The 18,567-nt window shown below is 32.4% G+C and overlaps 1 protein-coding gene across 1 annotated transcript; it reads left to right on the top strand.

The window, feature by feature from the left end:
• Nucleotides 1-397: 397 nt before the first annotated feature.
• Nucleotides 398-16,351, top strand: LOC111902518 (uncharacterized). Its single transcript, XM_042898944.2, has 8 exons — nucleotides 398-552; nucleotides 3,934-6,601; nucleotides 6,698-7,237; nucleotides 8,668-9,324; nucleotides 11,920-12,633; nucleotides 14,455-15,225; nucleotides 15,328-15,441; nucleotides 16,051-16,351. Exons 2-7 carry the CDS (start codon nucleotides 3,962-3,964, stop codon nucleotides 15,340-15,342), a joined length of 5,337 nt encoding a protein of 1,778 aa, XP_042754878.1. The 5' UTR covers nucleotides 398-552; nucleotides 3,934-3,961; the 3' UTR covers nucleotides 15,343-15,441; nucleotides 16,051-16,351.
• Nucleotides 16,352-18,567: the final 2,216 nt, after the last annotated feature.

The following is an 18,567-nucleotide window of genomic DNA, read 5'->3' as shown; positions in this document are numbered from 1 at the left end:
ACGACGTTGTTTTGATATTAAAAAAAAAAAAAAAAAATTCGCAGGCTAAACATCTTTTTGTAGATGTGGGCTTGTGAAGTTTTTTTTTTCTTCGTGTTTTGGCCATTTTGCAGTTTTGTAGCTATTTTGTGATAAAACCTTAAAAAAAAACTATTATGATAATTTTCTCAGTTGTAATTTTTTTTAGTTTTATGTAATTTTAAAATAATCCATTTCTAGCCCAATTACCTACCATATCATATCATGTTAAGAAAAAATAGTTTTAGTGCTGATTTATAAAATCAGACAACTAATTTCCAAATATTAACATATTTGAAGGATTATTACAATATATAAAAAATTATTACATTTACGTGTGTTAGGATAAGGTTATCCAATATCCAACTTTTAAGCACAAATGGAAAATTATGTCCCCCACTCACCCAAATAATTGAGGCAGTGTAATATATAGCTGTTCAATCAGTGGTCTTCTTCTACACCATTAGAATTTTTGCAAAGTAGCACCAGCAGCAACATTGCAAGCATACGCACAGTCTCATAGAACAGAGCCAGGTACGAGTTTGTTAAAAAAGATTCTCTATGAATACCAATCTATTACTTGAATTTGTTGTTTCCTGTTTCAAATATATCGATCCTTGACTAGATATCTGGAATCAAGTTTAGTTTGCTACTCGTTGTGGTCCTTGTGCATTCTGTGTATCTTCTACAGATAAAATCAACTGAAATGTTAAATAAGCTGAAAACGCCTATTCATTTATTTTCTCTGGTTTGATTATTGACTAATGTTTATGAAGTAGTGATTTTCTTATGATATATGCTTCATACTAGAGATCAGTATCAGCCCTAATAAATCGCCCGTAATTTTATGAGTGTAGGACTCTGTTTCCAGCTAGGTACAGGAGTGTCAGATCTCATTTTCAATCATTTTGATTTTTCAAATATTAGATGAATCTCTCAGTTTGAGTGGGTTTTTTGAACTAAACTACCGGATATGAAAGATTTTCAACTGATATTCAATTGTTCACATTATGAGAAAGATGTTGAATCAACTATTTATTCCCACTTTCAATCACTGCAAAGAAACAAAGTGAAAAAGTATAAACTGAGACCTATGGGTTACCATTAGATCTCATATCTGTTTGGGTAATGCAAATTTTTCTGACACTGTTTAGCACAGTGAAACACTTCACAATTTGTAGTTAACATAGTATCTCTATCATTAAGACTTTCTTCATGTGGGATGGCTTAGAGGGTTTATGCCAAAGATCGAGAGAATTTGTTATATCCCCTTTTTTCTTTCAGCTGCACCAGTCAGCTTCTTTGAATTGCGATCTAATATAGCATAAAAGTTAGGAGTTAAATGAACAAAACAGTTGCAATTGCCAAATAATTGTTGCACAAATATCCAATTAGAATTTAACCCGGGAACATAATGGATGTGTTGTTTTCAAGGAAATAGTTATATATATGTGGGCCAAACAGATTGGGCTTTCCTTATTGGCTAAAATCCTAAAAACCAACAAGCTCTTCATGGCTCTAATACCATGAAAAGAATATAGACAGAGAATCTTGCTTATATTTTAGTGAAAACTCATGATTGACTTTCCGATGTTTAAGACCGATCTGGAACCAAGAGCGGTTCGACCCGAGACTGTTCAGGTGCTGGCTCCGACATTTTAGTGAAAATTGGGACTGCATGAGGACCGACGGTCTAGACCAGGTTGGGACCGACCAGTGTACGACTAGTTCAGTCCCTAGTCAATTTTTAAGACCTCAGACGTATTATTGCCCGCAAAAAAAAAGACACATAGATTAAGAAAACATTAATCGACAAACAACTTTGTTAAATAAAATGATAGTCTTATCTTTTTTTGCATTTAATTTCATGGTAGTCGTATTTAATTTTCTTGCTGTTTAATTAATAACGAAGAGTATTTTGGTAAAATGAATATTTATTTTTAGAAATAAGCTATTATTTTGGTACAAATCAAAAAGAAAACATTGACTATAAATATAGGACGGATGGGGTATGAATTTTTTTTCTCTATAAAGATGTATAAGTATAAATGTTGTTCTCTATATGGTTGACAACGGAAAATGGTGATATGTTTAATATATTTATGATGCTTTTTATATTAATTTTATGATGTTTAACCTTTGTATGACTTGCTAAGTTTTCTATCCGAACATATTATTTTGACATATACCTATATTAGAAACATGTATCATTGTGCGAATTGAGAAGAAAAGAGAGTCGCACAATCATAGAGAAGATAGAGAAGATTTGCTATATTTCGGTAGCAAATCTCATAATCATTTTTCCATAACAAATTTTGTAGCTATTTGTTCCATATCAAATTCATAACTATTTCTTATATAAGAAGATTTAACAAAATGGAATTTATTAATAACCATATTTGAAAAATATAGTAAAAATAAATTTAAAAGTAATATATAGTTTTAGAAGATATATTACAAAGTTCCTAATCATCAAAACTAAATATTAGTTACAATTGATAACATTTGAACATTTCTAAAAGTTTGATTATCCTATAATTTTTTTTTGCCTAATTATAAACAAAACAAATAAAATAATTAACATCCTAATTCATTTTCTCGTTTTAGTATTGCACCTATACATCAAATAAGATGTAACCTAATTACACTCAAAAGTGATTTTCACGATTATAACTAGGCCCAAGATTATTGGACAGCCCATTTATGTAAAATAAAGTCCATATGGGTTTTAGACAAGATTGAAGATACCATTGACCTTGAGTCAACGGATCACAAGTCCCACACACGAGGCAGCGAAAGAATAAAAATCCTCCACATCTTATCCCTTTCCATATGCTGATAATTCAAGAAGATTCATATCATGCCTTCGATCGATTAGCTGTTGCCTGTAAAACCTAACAATTTCACAACGTGCTTTTGCCCCCATTTAATTGAAGTATGGAATAATGCTATCGTAATCATGGCAGAGGCAACCTACAAGCTTACGAGAGATGGTGTTGTCTAGCTTGGTCTCGAGGTCATCGATTAAACTGGGACCCGTCCTTTAATTTTTTCTACCTTTTTTTTTCGGCATTACTCCTTCTCACTGTAAGGGGAAACTCCAAGGGTTTGAGAGTTTTTTTTTTTTGGTGGAGAGATAGAAAGGTAATGGACGTAAGTACAGAGAGAGTGAAAAAGGGGAACTTTTTGAAAATGCCAACCACACTCCAGGTTCCACAAATGCAGATGTGGGTTTTTCTTTTTCTTATACAAGATTATGCATGCCTTTTCTTTTCTCATTCAAGGCTTTCTTAATCTATCCTCATGTGGAGAGTTGTCCACAACAAGTTCCTTATAAAAGTCTCAATAGGGTTCAAATTTCCCAAAATCTTTGTAGTTAGGTTTTGTCTTCTATTTCATCTTGATTGTTTTTTACAGAATTGATAGACTCACAAGAGTATAATCCATCATCGAAGTATGTGAGAATCACATTTTCCTTGTTACCTATGCATGTTTGTGTTTGGACTGTACAATGATATGTGTAAGATTTTCAAATGTAATGTAATTATTCACATGATGATATGTTGAAATCAACACCTATTCCCACTATGTTTACGAAAGCAAAGTTTAAGTCCAAAAGGGAATATCCACAAGAAAATAAATAACTTGTCTGAATTTACACGAGCATTAGTTTTCCTACATCTGATCTTAGTTTCTTACTAAATGTGTTATGTGTACTATTCCTCTTCCCATGCAAGGTATCGAAGTCTTAGAATAAATTTTTTGAACACTATTTATCTATGGATTATAAATGATATTGGAAAAAAGATAGTTCTACTTCTACATACTAATAATAAAACATGAATGCATAAATGTATACTAAATCACAACTTTTGTTATTTCATGCCCTTTATTGATTTGTTACACGGTTTGCAGGTCTCACAAAAAGCTAGAACAAAAAAAAATGGCGTTTATACTTGAAATCATTGCTGGTCCAATTGTTGAATGTTTGCTGCCTCCTGTCAAGAAAAATCTGGGTTATCTTTTTTCCTCCACAAAACATGTGAGGAACATGAGTGCTAAAATGAACCAACTGGATGTTATAAGCATTGATGTCAAAAATCACAGGGACGCAAACAATATAAAGAATCTAGAGATACCTGAGCGTGTACCGGGTTGGTTGGAAGAGGTTGAACAGATTAGAAAAGATGCTCAAAGCATTTCAAGTACTGAGAGTGGATGTTTTAACATAATAATGAGGTACCGAGCAGGAAGGAAGGCATGTAAGACTACTGAGGCGATCGAAAGTCTTATTACGGAAAAACTTCAAATGAGCTGGAGTGATGCTCAAAAACCTCTTGGGAGAGTGCATTCTAAAATCGCATCTTCGGATGGTGATGCCCAAAATCACTTCAAATCAAGAGAGAAGCCTTTTAAGGATGCGCTCGGGTTCCTTCAACAAAATCAGATGATAGCCCTATGTGGAATGGGTGGTGTGGGAAAAACGACCATGATGGAACAGCTGAAAAAGCATCTGGAAGGTGAGAAAAAGTTTGATTTGTTTCTAAAGGTGGTTATTGGGAAAAAAGAAGCGTCTGCTATTCAGCAAGCTTTGGCAGAATGCGTAAGTCTATCTCTAACTGAAACAGATCCAACAAGAAGGGCAGAACGTCTTGGTATAGCATTTACAGAGCTGGTAAAACAAAACAAAAAGGTTTTAGTGATATTAGATGATGTATGGGAGTCGATCGATCTCAAAGATATTGGACTAAGTCCTTTTCCCAACAGCTTCAAGTTATTGCTGACATCACGAAAGGAAAATACTTGCAAGCAAATTGCAGAAAAATGTAATTTTGATTTGAAAGTAGTTAGAGTGGAACTCATGGAGGAGCTAGAAGCACAAAATTTCTTTTGGAAAATCATAGGAGTCGCAAAACAAAATGATCGGGAGCTCAATCAAATTGGAACAGAGATTGTGAGAGAATGTGGGTGTTTGCCCCTTGCCATTAATCTCGTTGCCAGTCGTCTTAAGTTTGAAGAAAAGGCTGCATGGAGAGATACACTCCGCCGTTTTCAGAATAAAAATCTTGATTATGTGCAAGAAAGTGTTAAGATAAGCTATGACTATATAAAAGAGGATGAGGAAAAAGAGATCTTTCTTCTTTGTGGTTTGTTTCCCGATGACTTTAATATTCCAATCGAGGAACTCACAAGACATGCATGGGGCCTACGGTTGTTAAATGGAGTTTCTACTTTGGGAGAGGCTAGAGACAGGACAGAGACGTGTGTGCAGAGTCTCAAAAAAGCAAATTTGTTGATGGAATGCGATGATGATGGGTGTGTCAGAATGCATGATCTTGTGCTCGATTTTGTTGTAGGTAGAGTTTCTAAGGGTGACCATCCATGGATAATCAACCATGGTGATAATTCAAAGTGGACTAGTGCTGGAACCAGTGAGTCTTGTAACAGAATTTCTATTACTTGCACGGGTATGTCTGAGTTTTCTAGTGAGTCTAAGTACCCAAACGTATCACTTTTGAGACTTATGGATGGAGATAAGTCGCTTATGTTTCCTGAAGATTTTTATGAAAGAATGGAAAATCTTGAAGTTATAGCGTACGAAAAAATGCAGTATCCGTTGCTCCCCAGATCACTTCAGTGCTCCACCAAGCTTCGGACACTCGTCTTCCATCGATGCACATTGATGCTTGATTGCTCTGTTATTGGTGAACTCTTGAATTTGGAAGTGCTCAGTTTTGCTTATTGTGGCATCAGAAAGTTACCATCCACAATCGGAAAGTTGAAGAAGCTAAAGCTACTGGATTTGACGGGCTGTGTCAATCTTCGTATTGATGATGGTGTTTTGAAAGATTTGGTCAATCTTGAAGAGTTTTATATGAGAGTTGCTGATGAAAAGGCAATTAGGTTCACAGACAGTAATCATGCTGAATTAGCAAAACTTTCAGAGCACCTTTCTGCATTAGAAGTTGAGTTCTTTGACAACGGTACACCCGAGAATATGCTGTTTACTAAACTCAAAAGGTTCAGGATCTCTATGGGATGTGGTTTAGGAGACAATCCTGGATTAAAGATGCACTCATTTGAAAACACGTTGATGTTGGTCACTAACAAAGATGAGCTATTGGAATCTAGATTGAATGAGTTGTTTGTGAAAACAGAGGTGCTTTATCTAGAAGTGGATGGTATGGATGATTTTCATCAACAGTCGTTTAATAATCTAAGAGTCCTTGATGTCTTCAAGTGTGCAAACTTGAGATTCCTCTTCACAGTCCCTATTGCAAATGGTTTGATGAACCTTGAACGCCTCACAGTTTCACAGTGCCCTGTTCTGGAAGTACTTGCACATAGTGAGAATGGTGGAGATGGGGCAATTAGGTTTCAGGGGCTAAAGTTTCTATCATTGAAGATGCTACCAGAGTTGATAGGTCTTTGCAACACTGCTAATGTAATTGAGCTACCACAGCTGGTGGAGTTGAAACTTGATGGCCTTCCTAATTTCAGTAGCATTTATCCTGAGAAAACATCTGCAACATCTTCTATGTCCAGTAATGTCTCTGCAATTCAACCTTTCTTCAACAAAGGGGTACATTCCTTAACCAAAATATTTTTAATATAATTGCCCAATATATTGTCATTAGATGGTGTTATTGATGATCAACATGTCCTAATTGTTGCGCAGGTGTTGATTCCTATGCTGGAGAAATTGGAGATTTTGAGGATGGATAAGCTGAAAGAGATATGGCCTTATCAATTTAGTAGTAGTGACGAAGTTAATGCCTGCATGTTGAGAGAGATTAGAGTGAGGGAATGTGATAATCTTGTGAATCTGTTTCCAACCAATCCCATGTCTTTGCTGGGTCGTCTGGAAAAGCTGGATGTTTCTAATTGTGGAAGCATTGAATTGTTATTTAACATCGACATGAGTTGTGTTGGTGAAATTGAAGAGTACAGTAGCAACTTGAGACTCATTAAAGTACATAATTTGGGGAAGCTAAGAGAGTTGTGGAGGATGAAAGGTGAAAGTAGCTCTGATATCCTCATCCGTAGCTTTCAAGCTGTTGAAAGTATACAAATATACAATTGTGAGAGGTTTGTAAACGTATTCACACCGACCGTCACCAATTCTGATGTGAGGACACTTATGAATGTGAGTATAGATGGTATGAGACCTTGGGAAGAAACCGGGAGTAACATTGAATTGGTTCAGAACAGCCGGGAGGTATGTGATGTTACAACACTTATTTGTATGTGCCTCTATATATACCCTCACACTTATATGTGTACGTGTATCTAAACCTTTACACTTCAAAATGTGGATAAACAATTTAATACTCCACATTTGAAAACATGGACAAATTACAGATATACTACATTTTTAAGTGTGGAGAAGTAGGCTAGATTTCCTACAGTGCTAAGTATTGATGTCTTTCAACCTTTATATTATCACTTTTACATATTTATAAACAAGTTTTTCTTATTTTCTTATTTTTGTTATTTCACTATACTTAAGCATTTGTTTAGTATTTTATAACAATTGTAACTTCAAATATTACATATTTACACCGCATTATTAAGAGGGATTGAAAATTAATATTTATATATATTTCCATTAAATGCGAAGATTTTACATATTTATTCTAGAGATCAATTAAGTGATCACTCAAAATTATTGATTTATGGTAAAAAAAAAAAAAAGAGTAAATATTAAAATCTTGTCCCCTTTATCTTGGTCCTCCCTCCAAGTGAGCATCTCAGCTCCCCTCTGTGTTTCCTTCATTAGGTCATATACTCATATATGAAGTCTTAAAGGATATCTCACAACAATTGTTTGTAAATCTCAACTGAAATTGGATGTTCTTGCATCATCACCCACTTGTCCTGCAACTTTTTCACTTAAATTTAAGATTTCACCCATCTGATACCCAAAAAGTATAATTTCTTTTGGAAACATGTTGTCTGGTTTTGGATTGTGACAATATGTTGTAAGCATTGCCTTTTTTCTATTTTATTGGGTGTATGTTTTATGATACTTGCATCTTAAATGATGATTTTGGATTTCAACTCACTGAATAATGTGTTGAAGATGACAAGATATGGTTGTTGAATTTATGCTATGCCTTGCATTTTCCATGCTTGATGATGATGAAAATGCACCTGAGATTGATATGGTAATGGAGGAAAGTGATTGCAATGGAGGAATATGGTGAAAGGGGAAAGAGGGGGACATTGGGGCGATATATGGGTGGTGCGACCTATGAATAATTTTCATGATAATTAATAATAAAAAATAAAAGAAGGGCAAAATAGTCATTTTATAAGGTTTTAACCGATGTAAGTTAACGGTGTGAGTGATAGGGATCAAATTTGCAAAATGATTTTTTTGTATGTAAACCAAAAAACCAGATAACCAATTTTGTACGTTAGTCTAAAAAAGTTATTTTTACATATTTGTGTAAGTGCGAGTATTTTGAATATTTATTGTATGTGTCAAATAAGTTATCATTGGAAATTATTTAAAATCCGCTAATTTAATCGCTGTCAACTTTAGTTATGTAAATAGATTTAAACAGGTGTGCCATTTATGAATACTTAATTTAAAAATTTAGTTGATGGAAATTCTGAATTATATTTGTTGTTGAATATTTGCAGATTAATGTTATATCCAAGGCAGAGATCATTTCAGTGGTGGATGGTAATATTCCTGACGTTGAATCCTCAATTCATCCCAAACCTTTTCACGTTAATCACCTTCAAACACTTTGGTTAAATGGAGGCTGTAAGGATGTTGAAGTGGTGTTTGAGATAGAGAGTTCCAGTAGCAACAGCAGCAGCAGCACAGATTTCACAACAACTCTGCATAAATATAATCATCAACCACCACCACTACTACTTCCCCACCTCAAGGAATTATATTTATATGATATGGAGAGGATGAGTGATGTGTGGAAGTGCAATTGGAAGAAACTTGTAATTCCTCAAAACCAATCACAATCCTACTCATTCCACAACCTCACAACCATACAAATATGGAATTGCAAAAGCATAAAGTACTTATTTTCACCTGTCATGGGCAAACTTCTTCCCAACTTAAAGGAGGTCTGGATAGAACGTTGTGCTGGTATTGAAGAAGTTGTTTCAAAAAGAGATATTAATGATGAAAATGAAGAAATAATATCTTCTACTCACACAAACACCATCTCCTCCTTCCCTCTTCTTGATCAACTCATCCTCAGTTCTCTGCCAAGCGTAAAGAGCATCGATGGCAGTACTACAATCACAACTACTTCCATCCATGATCAGTTCCAGGTATCATTTCAGTTATTTGTTTTATTTATTTATTTATTTATTTTTAATGTTTTCTTCTCCATTAGCTGCTTTATATAACTCAATAAGCTAATTCTTCTGAAGCTGGAAAGACAAAATAACTAACTGAATACCTAATTTTTTTTACAGTTTATTCGTTTGCATAGGTCATTAGAGTTCTTTCTCTTAAGCATGGTTATAAATCTTATGAAAAGCATTTTTTTTATCCAGTTTTAGTTAAGTTAACTAAAACAGATGATGGATTTAGACCGGATTGTGAGGGAGAGAAAAAAATTGATTGATAAATGTATATAAGTCATATCAACATTACTCTTGATTGTTAAGTAATATGAAAACTGGAACAAAAATGATTTTATTCATGTTTTTTTTTTTTTTTTCCCTAGCTTGCAATTTTAGCTTAATAAAGTTCACTTTGTTGTTTAAAAGAAATATTTTTTTTTGTAATCTTTCAAAAAAAAATCTTTTTTTTTCTGACATGGAACTGAAAAATATCAAACTTTACCTAAGTATATCTAGTGTTCCAACTGAAAATATATAAATACAATATATGGCAAAAGACTCCTGTTTACAACTTTTTTTTAAAAGTATTAAATTTAAGACAGTGATCGATCATCGAGCCAAAGGACAAGATTGTCAGTTATGGGAAGTCTCAAGATCTACATTTATCTAGTATAATTTCCCAAGTCTATATTGAAAATGACTCCCTTGAAAAGAAAAATTGTTCTAAAAATGCTTTCTATTCTGAATATTAGAATCAAGATAGATTTTGCAATATACAATCTAATGAACAATCATAGATGTATAATAAACGCACCTTTATTTTCACTATAGATACTGATATTGATAAGAGTCATTATCTGTTTCTTGGATTTGGCCTTCTCAATAATTCTATATTCACAAATGCAAAAATATAAACTTTTTTTGAGAATTCTATATTCACAAATGCTAAAATATAAACTTTCTTTTCTAAAGATCAGATTATCTAGACCAAAATATGTGGGTTTAGATGTAGCACACACATGATGGAAGACTTGGAATAAATTAATTATTGATAACGGCTGATCAGATGCTAACATTCTCCATATTAAATTTTTCTTCCTTTTGTCACTGTGTCCTAAATTAACCCTTCATGTTAGTAAAATTATTTAAAACATGAAGAAGATGATGCATGTAATCAATGCAGGTACGGAAATATAAGCATATTAATTTCAAACTCATTTCCTAATAATAAATAAATTTAGAAGTACAATTATATTTTCATTTTCTCACATTGAGGGGGTAATGGGTTATATAGTCCAATGACATTTGTTTTCTCTTCATAAACCATATACAGAAAAACCACTATATTTTTAGTCATTTTCTCTGTTCAACATACTTTCCTTTATTTTCTTATTACATCATCCTACTTTCATTTCTTCCCATTATAGCATCATACTTTGAAAAAATATACCCAATTATATGTGGCTACAACGGCCTGATAAGAAAAGTCGAAAGTACAATGCTATAGTTGGGTGGATTTTCAAAGTACCTATATGGTAGTCTTGGGTCATTTATTAAAGTCTAAAATTATAGAAATAGCATTTTACTTTCACTGATATGATTATAAGAGCATCTTACTTTCATTTTTTCCTATTAAAGCATTGTAATTTAAGTAACTCACCCATTTATTGCAATTTCATTCAAATACAAAGGATTTCCGTTACTGCAATATAAAGAAATGAAAGTAGGATGTTATAATAAACGAATAAATGGAAATGCGTTGTTATTTCTTTCATTTAGACCTTCTTCAGTTCAGATAAGTAAATTTCATAGCTATAAATCCAGGTGAAATATTTGTTTATTTTATGCTTTATATCATCCTTTCATGTGTTTATATCTCATATTTATTGTCTTTTTTTTTAGTTTCAAAGATGAGACTAACCAATATCATGACCACCATGTCCACTTCCAGTGTCATACACTTTGCTTCTGCACGAGAAATATATGTTGATTAATTGCTAATCAAAGTACTTCAAAGTCTCTTCATTTTCAAGTTTTAATTTGAATAAATGCTAATTAGCTGTGTTATTTAGCACGTAGCAGTTTTATTTTTCTTGTGTCAGTTTCCTATTTGTAGGTTGTCATAATCTCTTCTAAGCCTATATAATTAAGGCCACTTTTATGATTGATTTAGTGTGCCTTTTCTTTCATCCACCATCTACTTGTTCTCTCCTGCCAACAATATAAGCATAGCATACAACTGATTAGTTTCTTGTTTTTACTTATTTTGTCATATATGTATAACGAGGGTATTTTGGTCATTTGACAAACCTTCTTCCTCAAGGAGTCCAAACACCACGATTTGGTTTCTCTTTATTCCTAGACCTTTTATCCATTTTTTCTGTATATTGCCCTTTTGTAGTTCAACTTACATTGTCCACATTGTTACTTAATTACCTTAGTTGTGGGAAGCACTTGTGTTTGTTACCACACTTTTAGAAACAAATGATATGTTAAATTGTAGTGTGTATGTGTGTAGCAAACATCTAAGCTTTGTTAATTAAAATAGATCCATTGATTTTTCATGTGTTGTTGTAGTGTTCTCAAGTCGGTGTTGCTTCTTGGTTCTTATGTCAATACTCCAAAAAGATTGATATAGTGGAGTGTCCTGCCCTATCAAGAGTGTTTCCATCCAATGTAGTGGGACAACTGAATAAGCTTGAAGAGTTGATAATAGTAGAATGTAAGTCAATGGTGGAGATATTTGAAAGTAAAGAAATAAACAAAGATGGTGTTGATAGTACTACGAATGTTGGTGATGGAAGTGATGATACTTGTACTGCAATCACCATCCCAAGGTCTGCAAATATGACTCTGCTTCAATTGCCCAACCTGACGATATTGGAAATAGAAAGATGTGAAGTATTGGAATATATAATCACAAGTTCCACACTTGAAAGCCTCAAGCAACTCAAAGAACTGACTGTAAAACAATGCAAGGCAATGAAAGTGATTGTGAAGGAAGACACAGAGCACACAGAAAAATCTAAATCTATTATAGTCTTCCCACATCTCAAGTCCCTTACACTTGTAGATTTACCAGATCTCAAGGGTTTCTTCTTGGGGACGAATGAGTTCAGGTGGAAAGCATTGGAAAAGGTTAAGATTTATGGCTGCCCACAAATGATGACTTTCACATCTGGTCACTCCATGACTCCGAAGCTCAACTACATACATACAGAATTAGGCAAGCATAGTCTTGATCAATATGGCCTCAACTTCCGTTTGACCAATGCTACACATGAGGATGAGGTATGTTATCACTTTATTTCATCATTTAACCAGGTGATCAGCATGTCGTTTTATGATGTTCAACATATTATTTGCTTACAAAAATTAGGTGGCAGGTTCATATTTGTATTCCAGAAGGAAACATAAAACAAAACCAAATGAAGATACATATATAACCACTTCCCTTTTTTATATCCATGAAAAGTTATGAAAATATGCAATCTTATTTTTTATTAAAAATTAATATTTCATTCCTAAGATATTAAGTTATCCCTTATGTTATGAAAGATGTTATATTCACTAATTCATAAGGTAGCAATTTAATATTTAAATCAAGTTAGATGAAGTAAAGACAATTAAAGGCCCAATTGACGCATTCATTGAGGGTGGTTTTTTCCATGTCCAAAGATTTTTGAACATATACTATACTAGTTTCCGTTTGATCAGAATCAGATCAACAACCCCTTCTTCTTTACATTGTCCCTATTTTCACCGGCTTGCAACCCCAACAGCATCACAGAGAAAGAAGGTAAAGAAAGGAGGAGTTGGGTGGGGGTTAGGGGTTTATTTTCTTTTTTGCATTTTTTAATGTTTAATTAATATTAAAGAAAATCTAAAAAAAGAAATTAAAACAGTAAATCAGTCTTTTCAATTTTGATACAAACCTGGTGAGAAGGACCAACTTTGTAATTTTGGAACCACAGGGACCGTAACCGCAAAAATCGACAAACGCATGGACCGAAAAAACAAACAAATCTAACTAGTGGCTTGAAGGTTTGGAGTCTGGGCAAGTATTCGACTAAAGGCATAACAAAATAAGCACCTAAGAAAAAGGGCTTCTAAAATTCACATAATAGTTTCTTTCCTTGAAAACAGAAGATTTAAGAATTTATATCAAATATATGAATATAAAAAACTATTTTCTTGTGTATTACAAATGATACTTGGCAAGTTCATTCTTATTCAAATCATTTGAAAGTTTATAAATCATTAATTAGGAACTTAGAACAAACAACTTCATTCGGTTAAGAAAAAAACACAAAATAGATGGAAATAAAAGCATTAGCTTATTTTACATATTTTCACTCATATCTATTAACAAATAGATTTTTGTATGGAGCTATATTTTGTAATTGAATCATTTATATCGTTTTAATCCAGTTTAATCCAATTATCTCACATATTTTCTAGTGTTGTGATGTTAGTAGTTACTTAATCAAGTTGTTCTTTTCTCTCTCATCTTCGACAAGCTAAACATTTATGTAGCGTTTATTACCTAAATTTGACAAAAATAGTATTGCTGAGATGATTGTAAAAGTATAAGCATATCATCCATATATCATTTGTTGTATTTGACAATGCAATAAAAATACAATAACATAGTTATCTTTTTTCCTAAAAAACTTGGATGTAAACATTCAGTACATGAAAAACTACCTATTTGAAGTAGCCAAAACACTTAACTTTTACAGTTTTACTTTTTATTTTATCCGCCCACCCCACACACACACACACACAAACACAAATATTTAATTTTTTTCTTTTATTTAAAAAGCTCGATCATTGATAAAATCTGAATTGTTTAAACAAATCGACAATCATCGATAAAATCTAAATTGTTTAAACAAATGCAATGTATAAATCAGAATTTTTCTTCACAGTGCTCATCTTCTCAGAAAATAATGTAAGCAGTGCCATAAACTAGGTTGTTGATTGGAAATACATGTTGGCTCGTTTAAAAATAATAGAACTTGCAATCCTTTACTATGTTTATATACTAAATGTATTTGTCCTTTATAATTGTAGTGTTTGAGATGATCTATGTTTGTTTTTTCTAAGCAGACTCAACTCCCTATGTGCTCTACTCCAGATATGATAAAGCTAGTTCAGTTCCCGTGGTCTTTTTCAAATTTAGTTGAAGTAGATGCACAATGGAATGGCAAATTGTTGGAAAGCCGCGTGATTTTTCCATGCAAGGAGTTGCTTAATTTGAAGAATCTTGAAAAGCTTTCTATTACCAATGCATATGAATCTGTAGCAGAGGAGGTATTTGAAGTAGCAGAAGGGACAAATGAAGATGTGGATATTGAAACACAATCTGTTGTGGTATTTGAGAAGCTAAAAGAGGTGGCTCTGGATGGACTACGTAACCTGAAACATATGTGGAAGAGCAATCGGTGGATAGTGTTGAACTTTCCAAACCTTACAAAGGTCTCAATTAAAAGATGTCGATTTCTTGGACATGTTTTCACTAGTTGCATGGTTGGTAGTCTATTGCAGCTCCAAGAGCTAAAAATAAGTAACTGCGAGAGTATGGATGTGATTGTGAAGCAAGTTGAAGATTCCGAAACCAGACCGACTACTGAGGTTGTGTTCCCTTGTCTAAAATCCATAACACTTCACAACCTTCCAAATCTCATGGGATTTTGCCTGGGGAAGGAGGCTTTTGAATGGCCATCATTAGATACTTTGAAAATCAAATATTGTCCAAAAATAACAGTTTTCACAAATGGGCAATCAACTACTCCAGAGCTAAAGTTAATAGATACAACTTTTGGATTGTGTCATGTAACAGAAGACCCCAACTCTTTTATAAAGACCTATCAACAAGAGGTATGTGGTGTCTCCTTTGGTTATTATTAACAGATTAATGTTTTCTCCAACAAAAAGTTTACTTTACTCTCCAATTTACAACTTTCTTGTAATCTCCTACAGGGATGGGAGTTCTAGAGGAACATTTGAATTCACATGTGCAGTTTGGCTCATTTTGAAGTCAGCTATATATATATATATATATATATATATATATATATATATATAGCATAATAGGTAAGATTACAACACTGTACCATGGTTCATGCCTTGGGATTTCTTCTAGCACTCATTTGTTTCCTTCCCCCATCATCATTTACATGTTTCTCTACTTTATTTGATTGAACTGACTTGATGACCAACTCTTCTGCTTCAAGGTTATTGAAACCCTGTTCCTAAGTAATCTCATAAATCCCTTTTGTTAAAAGATTTTATTCACAAGAAATTGATACTTTAGACTAAAGTCTTTAGTTAATCTTATATTAAATCTATTCTTTGGATTGATCGGCGAGTGCAAATCAAGAATTCTGGATGAAAGACATATTCTTTTGTTCAAAGTTCGGCCTCTTTCATGAGGGCATTCTATTTTGACTTTTTCACAGTAGTCAAACTTAATGCATATAAAATTTAAAATTAAAATTATAGGCATTTTTCTGTTTGATTATTGGTCATGTGAAATGGTTCTTTTTTCAGTAATCTTGGGATAGATAATGATTATTCTTGTCAATTTATGAAGTTAGCAAATAACTCGTCTGACACAAAAAGAATCAATAGTTTCACCTGCTGACTGTAATCATATTTCCCAGTGTAACCTTTTTTTTTTTTTTTCATGGTTTTGTTTTTCAGGCATCTTCTGATTTCAAACAGCCCCGCCACCACCTTATGTCCCTCAGTACCCCCTGGAACTTGTATCTTGTGGTGGCTGGCGGTTGTTTCTGGTGGTGGATTTGGCCAGAGAAATTTCCATGTGTAACCTTTTTTTCCATGTGTACATACTTAAAGAAAAATTATCTGTTTTCAAAAGAAAAACAAAAACTTGGTTGCCTTCTTGATGAATTATATTTTGTCCTTCACTCACAACTTTACCCTGTAAATAACATAAACATACTTTTCTTTACTATATTTTAATCCCCTGTTTTAGGATAAACTTAGCTTCAATATACTCTGTTTTATATTTAATGCTACGTTACCCGTTAGTTTAAAATAACATTACATTGTAGGCATCACTATGTGAAGTAAAACAAAAAGATGAAAAGTTAGGATGAAGTGATATTACTTGAGATCATCCTCTGGTAACATCTGACTTTGTTTATGTTTCAAAGAATTAGCTTATTGTAAATTTGAAATACAAGTTCCTTTCATCTTTTTGCAAAACTTAACTTCACCCCAATTATATACTTTAATCCGTTGGATTTCAAGGTTCTATATTTCAAGTTTAAGATAGGTTTACAAAATCTTCTTTAAAGGTAGTCAAAATCATCAATTTTCTTAACTTTCACTAATAATATTAAAAAAAAACACAAATATGGCTACAATATTACAAAAACAACTAATTTAAAAAAAAATACTTCTCCTTGCTTTTTTAGATACAAAACCATTAAAAATACCATCAAGATTGATTTGATGTAATATATCTTTCTCTCTACATAATATTGTCAAACCATTCAATATTTCTTGCAACATCGATGACCTTAGATAACTCTTCAATAACTTTAGTTTTGAAAAACTTCTTTCTGCAATGTAACAGTGATATGAATGGTTTAATAAGATGCTATATGAAATAAAATATTTAGATAACAATCAACAATTTTAACAAAGTCCAAAATTTCAATAGCTTACATTATATTATTAGGCAAAATCATTTGCAATACCTTTAATTTTGAAAGTACATAGCAAATCCTAATTTCTAGGTTTAAAAATATCTAAAGGTTCATTTATATTAGTTTTTTCTTAATTTACATTATTATCGTGTTCATTCGATTGATATTTTCTTTATTCAAATTAGTATTTTCTTCATTCAAGATGGGATCATTTTCATTAAAAATAGTATCAGTTTCATTCAAATTAATATTTTCTTCCTTTAAATTAGAAGTACTCAAAGGTTTAAAAAAAACTTATCCATAGTTCATTTTTGAGATTGTATAGATGCATCAACAAATTTTTGTTTCTTTCTTTCTTGGCTTCGGATAAATGTTTTTTAGGTAACATTGTATAACTGTCAATAATTAAACACTACTTCAAGGAAAGAATATACTTGATTTCTGATTTCTTCCTCGAGTTTGGAGAAGTTAAATATCAAAGCAAGTTGCCAAACAAAATTTACAAAAGTCAAAGAATCTTAATATCTTATAAATAAATAAAATATGATAACCAACAATTTGGATTAACATATGCATATTACCTTAAGAAGTCCAAATAAGTATTTTTAAGTTCAAAACTGAAACTTTGCAAAAATCAAATCACACAAAAAAAAAAAAAAAAAAAAAAAAAAAAAAAAAAAAAAAATCAGAAGATTTGAAACATAAACTTCTAATTAGTTTATACGAAAGCTTTGAATTTCATCAAACAAAAATTTGATAATGAGAAACTAAGAAAGAGTTGAACAAAATAATATATATGATAATTTGAACCAAATTAAAACCTAATGGACTCATAAGTCAGAAAATAATAATGTCAAAAATCAAAATGAGAAACAAACAAACAAAAAAAACTGTAAATAAAAATTTAGAAGTTTGATTAAACCTTATAGCTAGAACTGAGTGGAGAATGAGGGCGAGTTGGCGACTAGACACGAATCACTAGATTAAGGAAATAGGAAGTGTGGTTGTATATTGCACATGAAGCCAGAAAATGTGATATGTTATTGTGTGTGTGTCATCTTTAATCTAGATTAAGTGAAGGCAAGATTGAGAGTGATAAAGCAGATTAATAAGAAAAGCATAAAATTGAGACCGGTAATTATATAAGGCTAGTAGGTGTGGTGCCACACAATCCACGTTCTACGTAGATGCACATCATATTTTCCACACTTTAGTCAACACTTATCATTTGCATGGCGCGGCGCGGGTTGCTACACTTGCCATGCTACTTTTTTTAATTAATATAGAAATTAAATATTTCAAACATATTATTTTTTTAAAACATAAATTTCATTAAACATAAAATAAAAATACAACACACAAAAAAACACATAGAAATTCAAATTATAAACCTAGAAATGTAAAAAAAAAAAAACGAAACCATGAAAATTAAAAAAAAGGAAAACTAGATGTTATATTTTTTGGAAGCTCCTCTTTGACTTTTATCGCAATTTCCCGTTCACGTCCGAATAGCTCATTTGTGGGTCTTGTTAATATGGTGTAG

This window comes from Lactuca sativa, chromosome 2 (assembly GCF_002870075.4).
Source record: "Lactuca sativa cultivar Salinas chromosome 2, Lsat_Salinas_v11, whole genome shotgun sequence".
Lineage (NCBI taxonomy): Eukaryota > Viridiplantae > Streptophyta > Magnoliopsida > Asterales > Asteraceae > Lactuca > Lactuca sativa.
The sequence above is the reverse complement of the archived record's forward strand: the minus strand, read 5'-3'. Positions and strand labels throughout refer to the sequence as shown.

Bases quoted from the DNA above. Each gene is read 5' to 3' on its own strand.
- LOC111902518 (XM_042898944.2), top strand. From the start codon at position 3,962: ATGGCGTTTATACTTGAAATCATTGCTGGTCCAATTGTTGAATGTTTG. The intron at 7,238-8,667 runs GTATGTGATGTT...GAATATTTGCAG, and splicing joins TGGTTCAGAACAGCCGGGAG to ATTAATGTTATATCCAAGGC. The intron at 9,325-11,919 runs GTATCATTTCAG...GTGTTGTTGTAG, and splicing joins CCATCCATGATCAGTTCCAG to TGTTCTCAAGTCGGTGTTGC.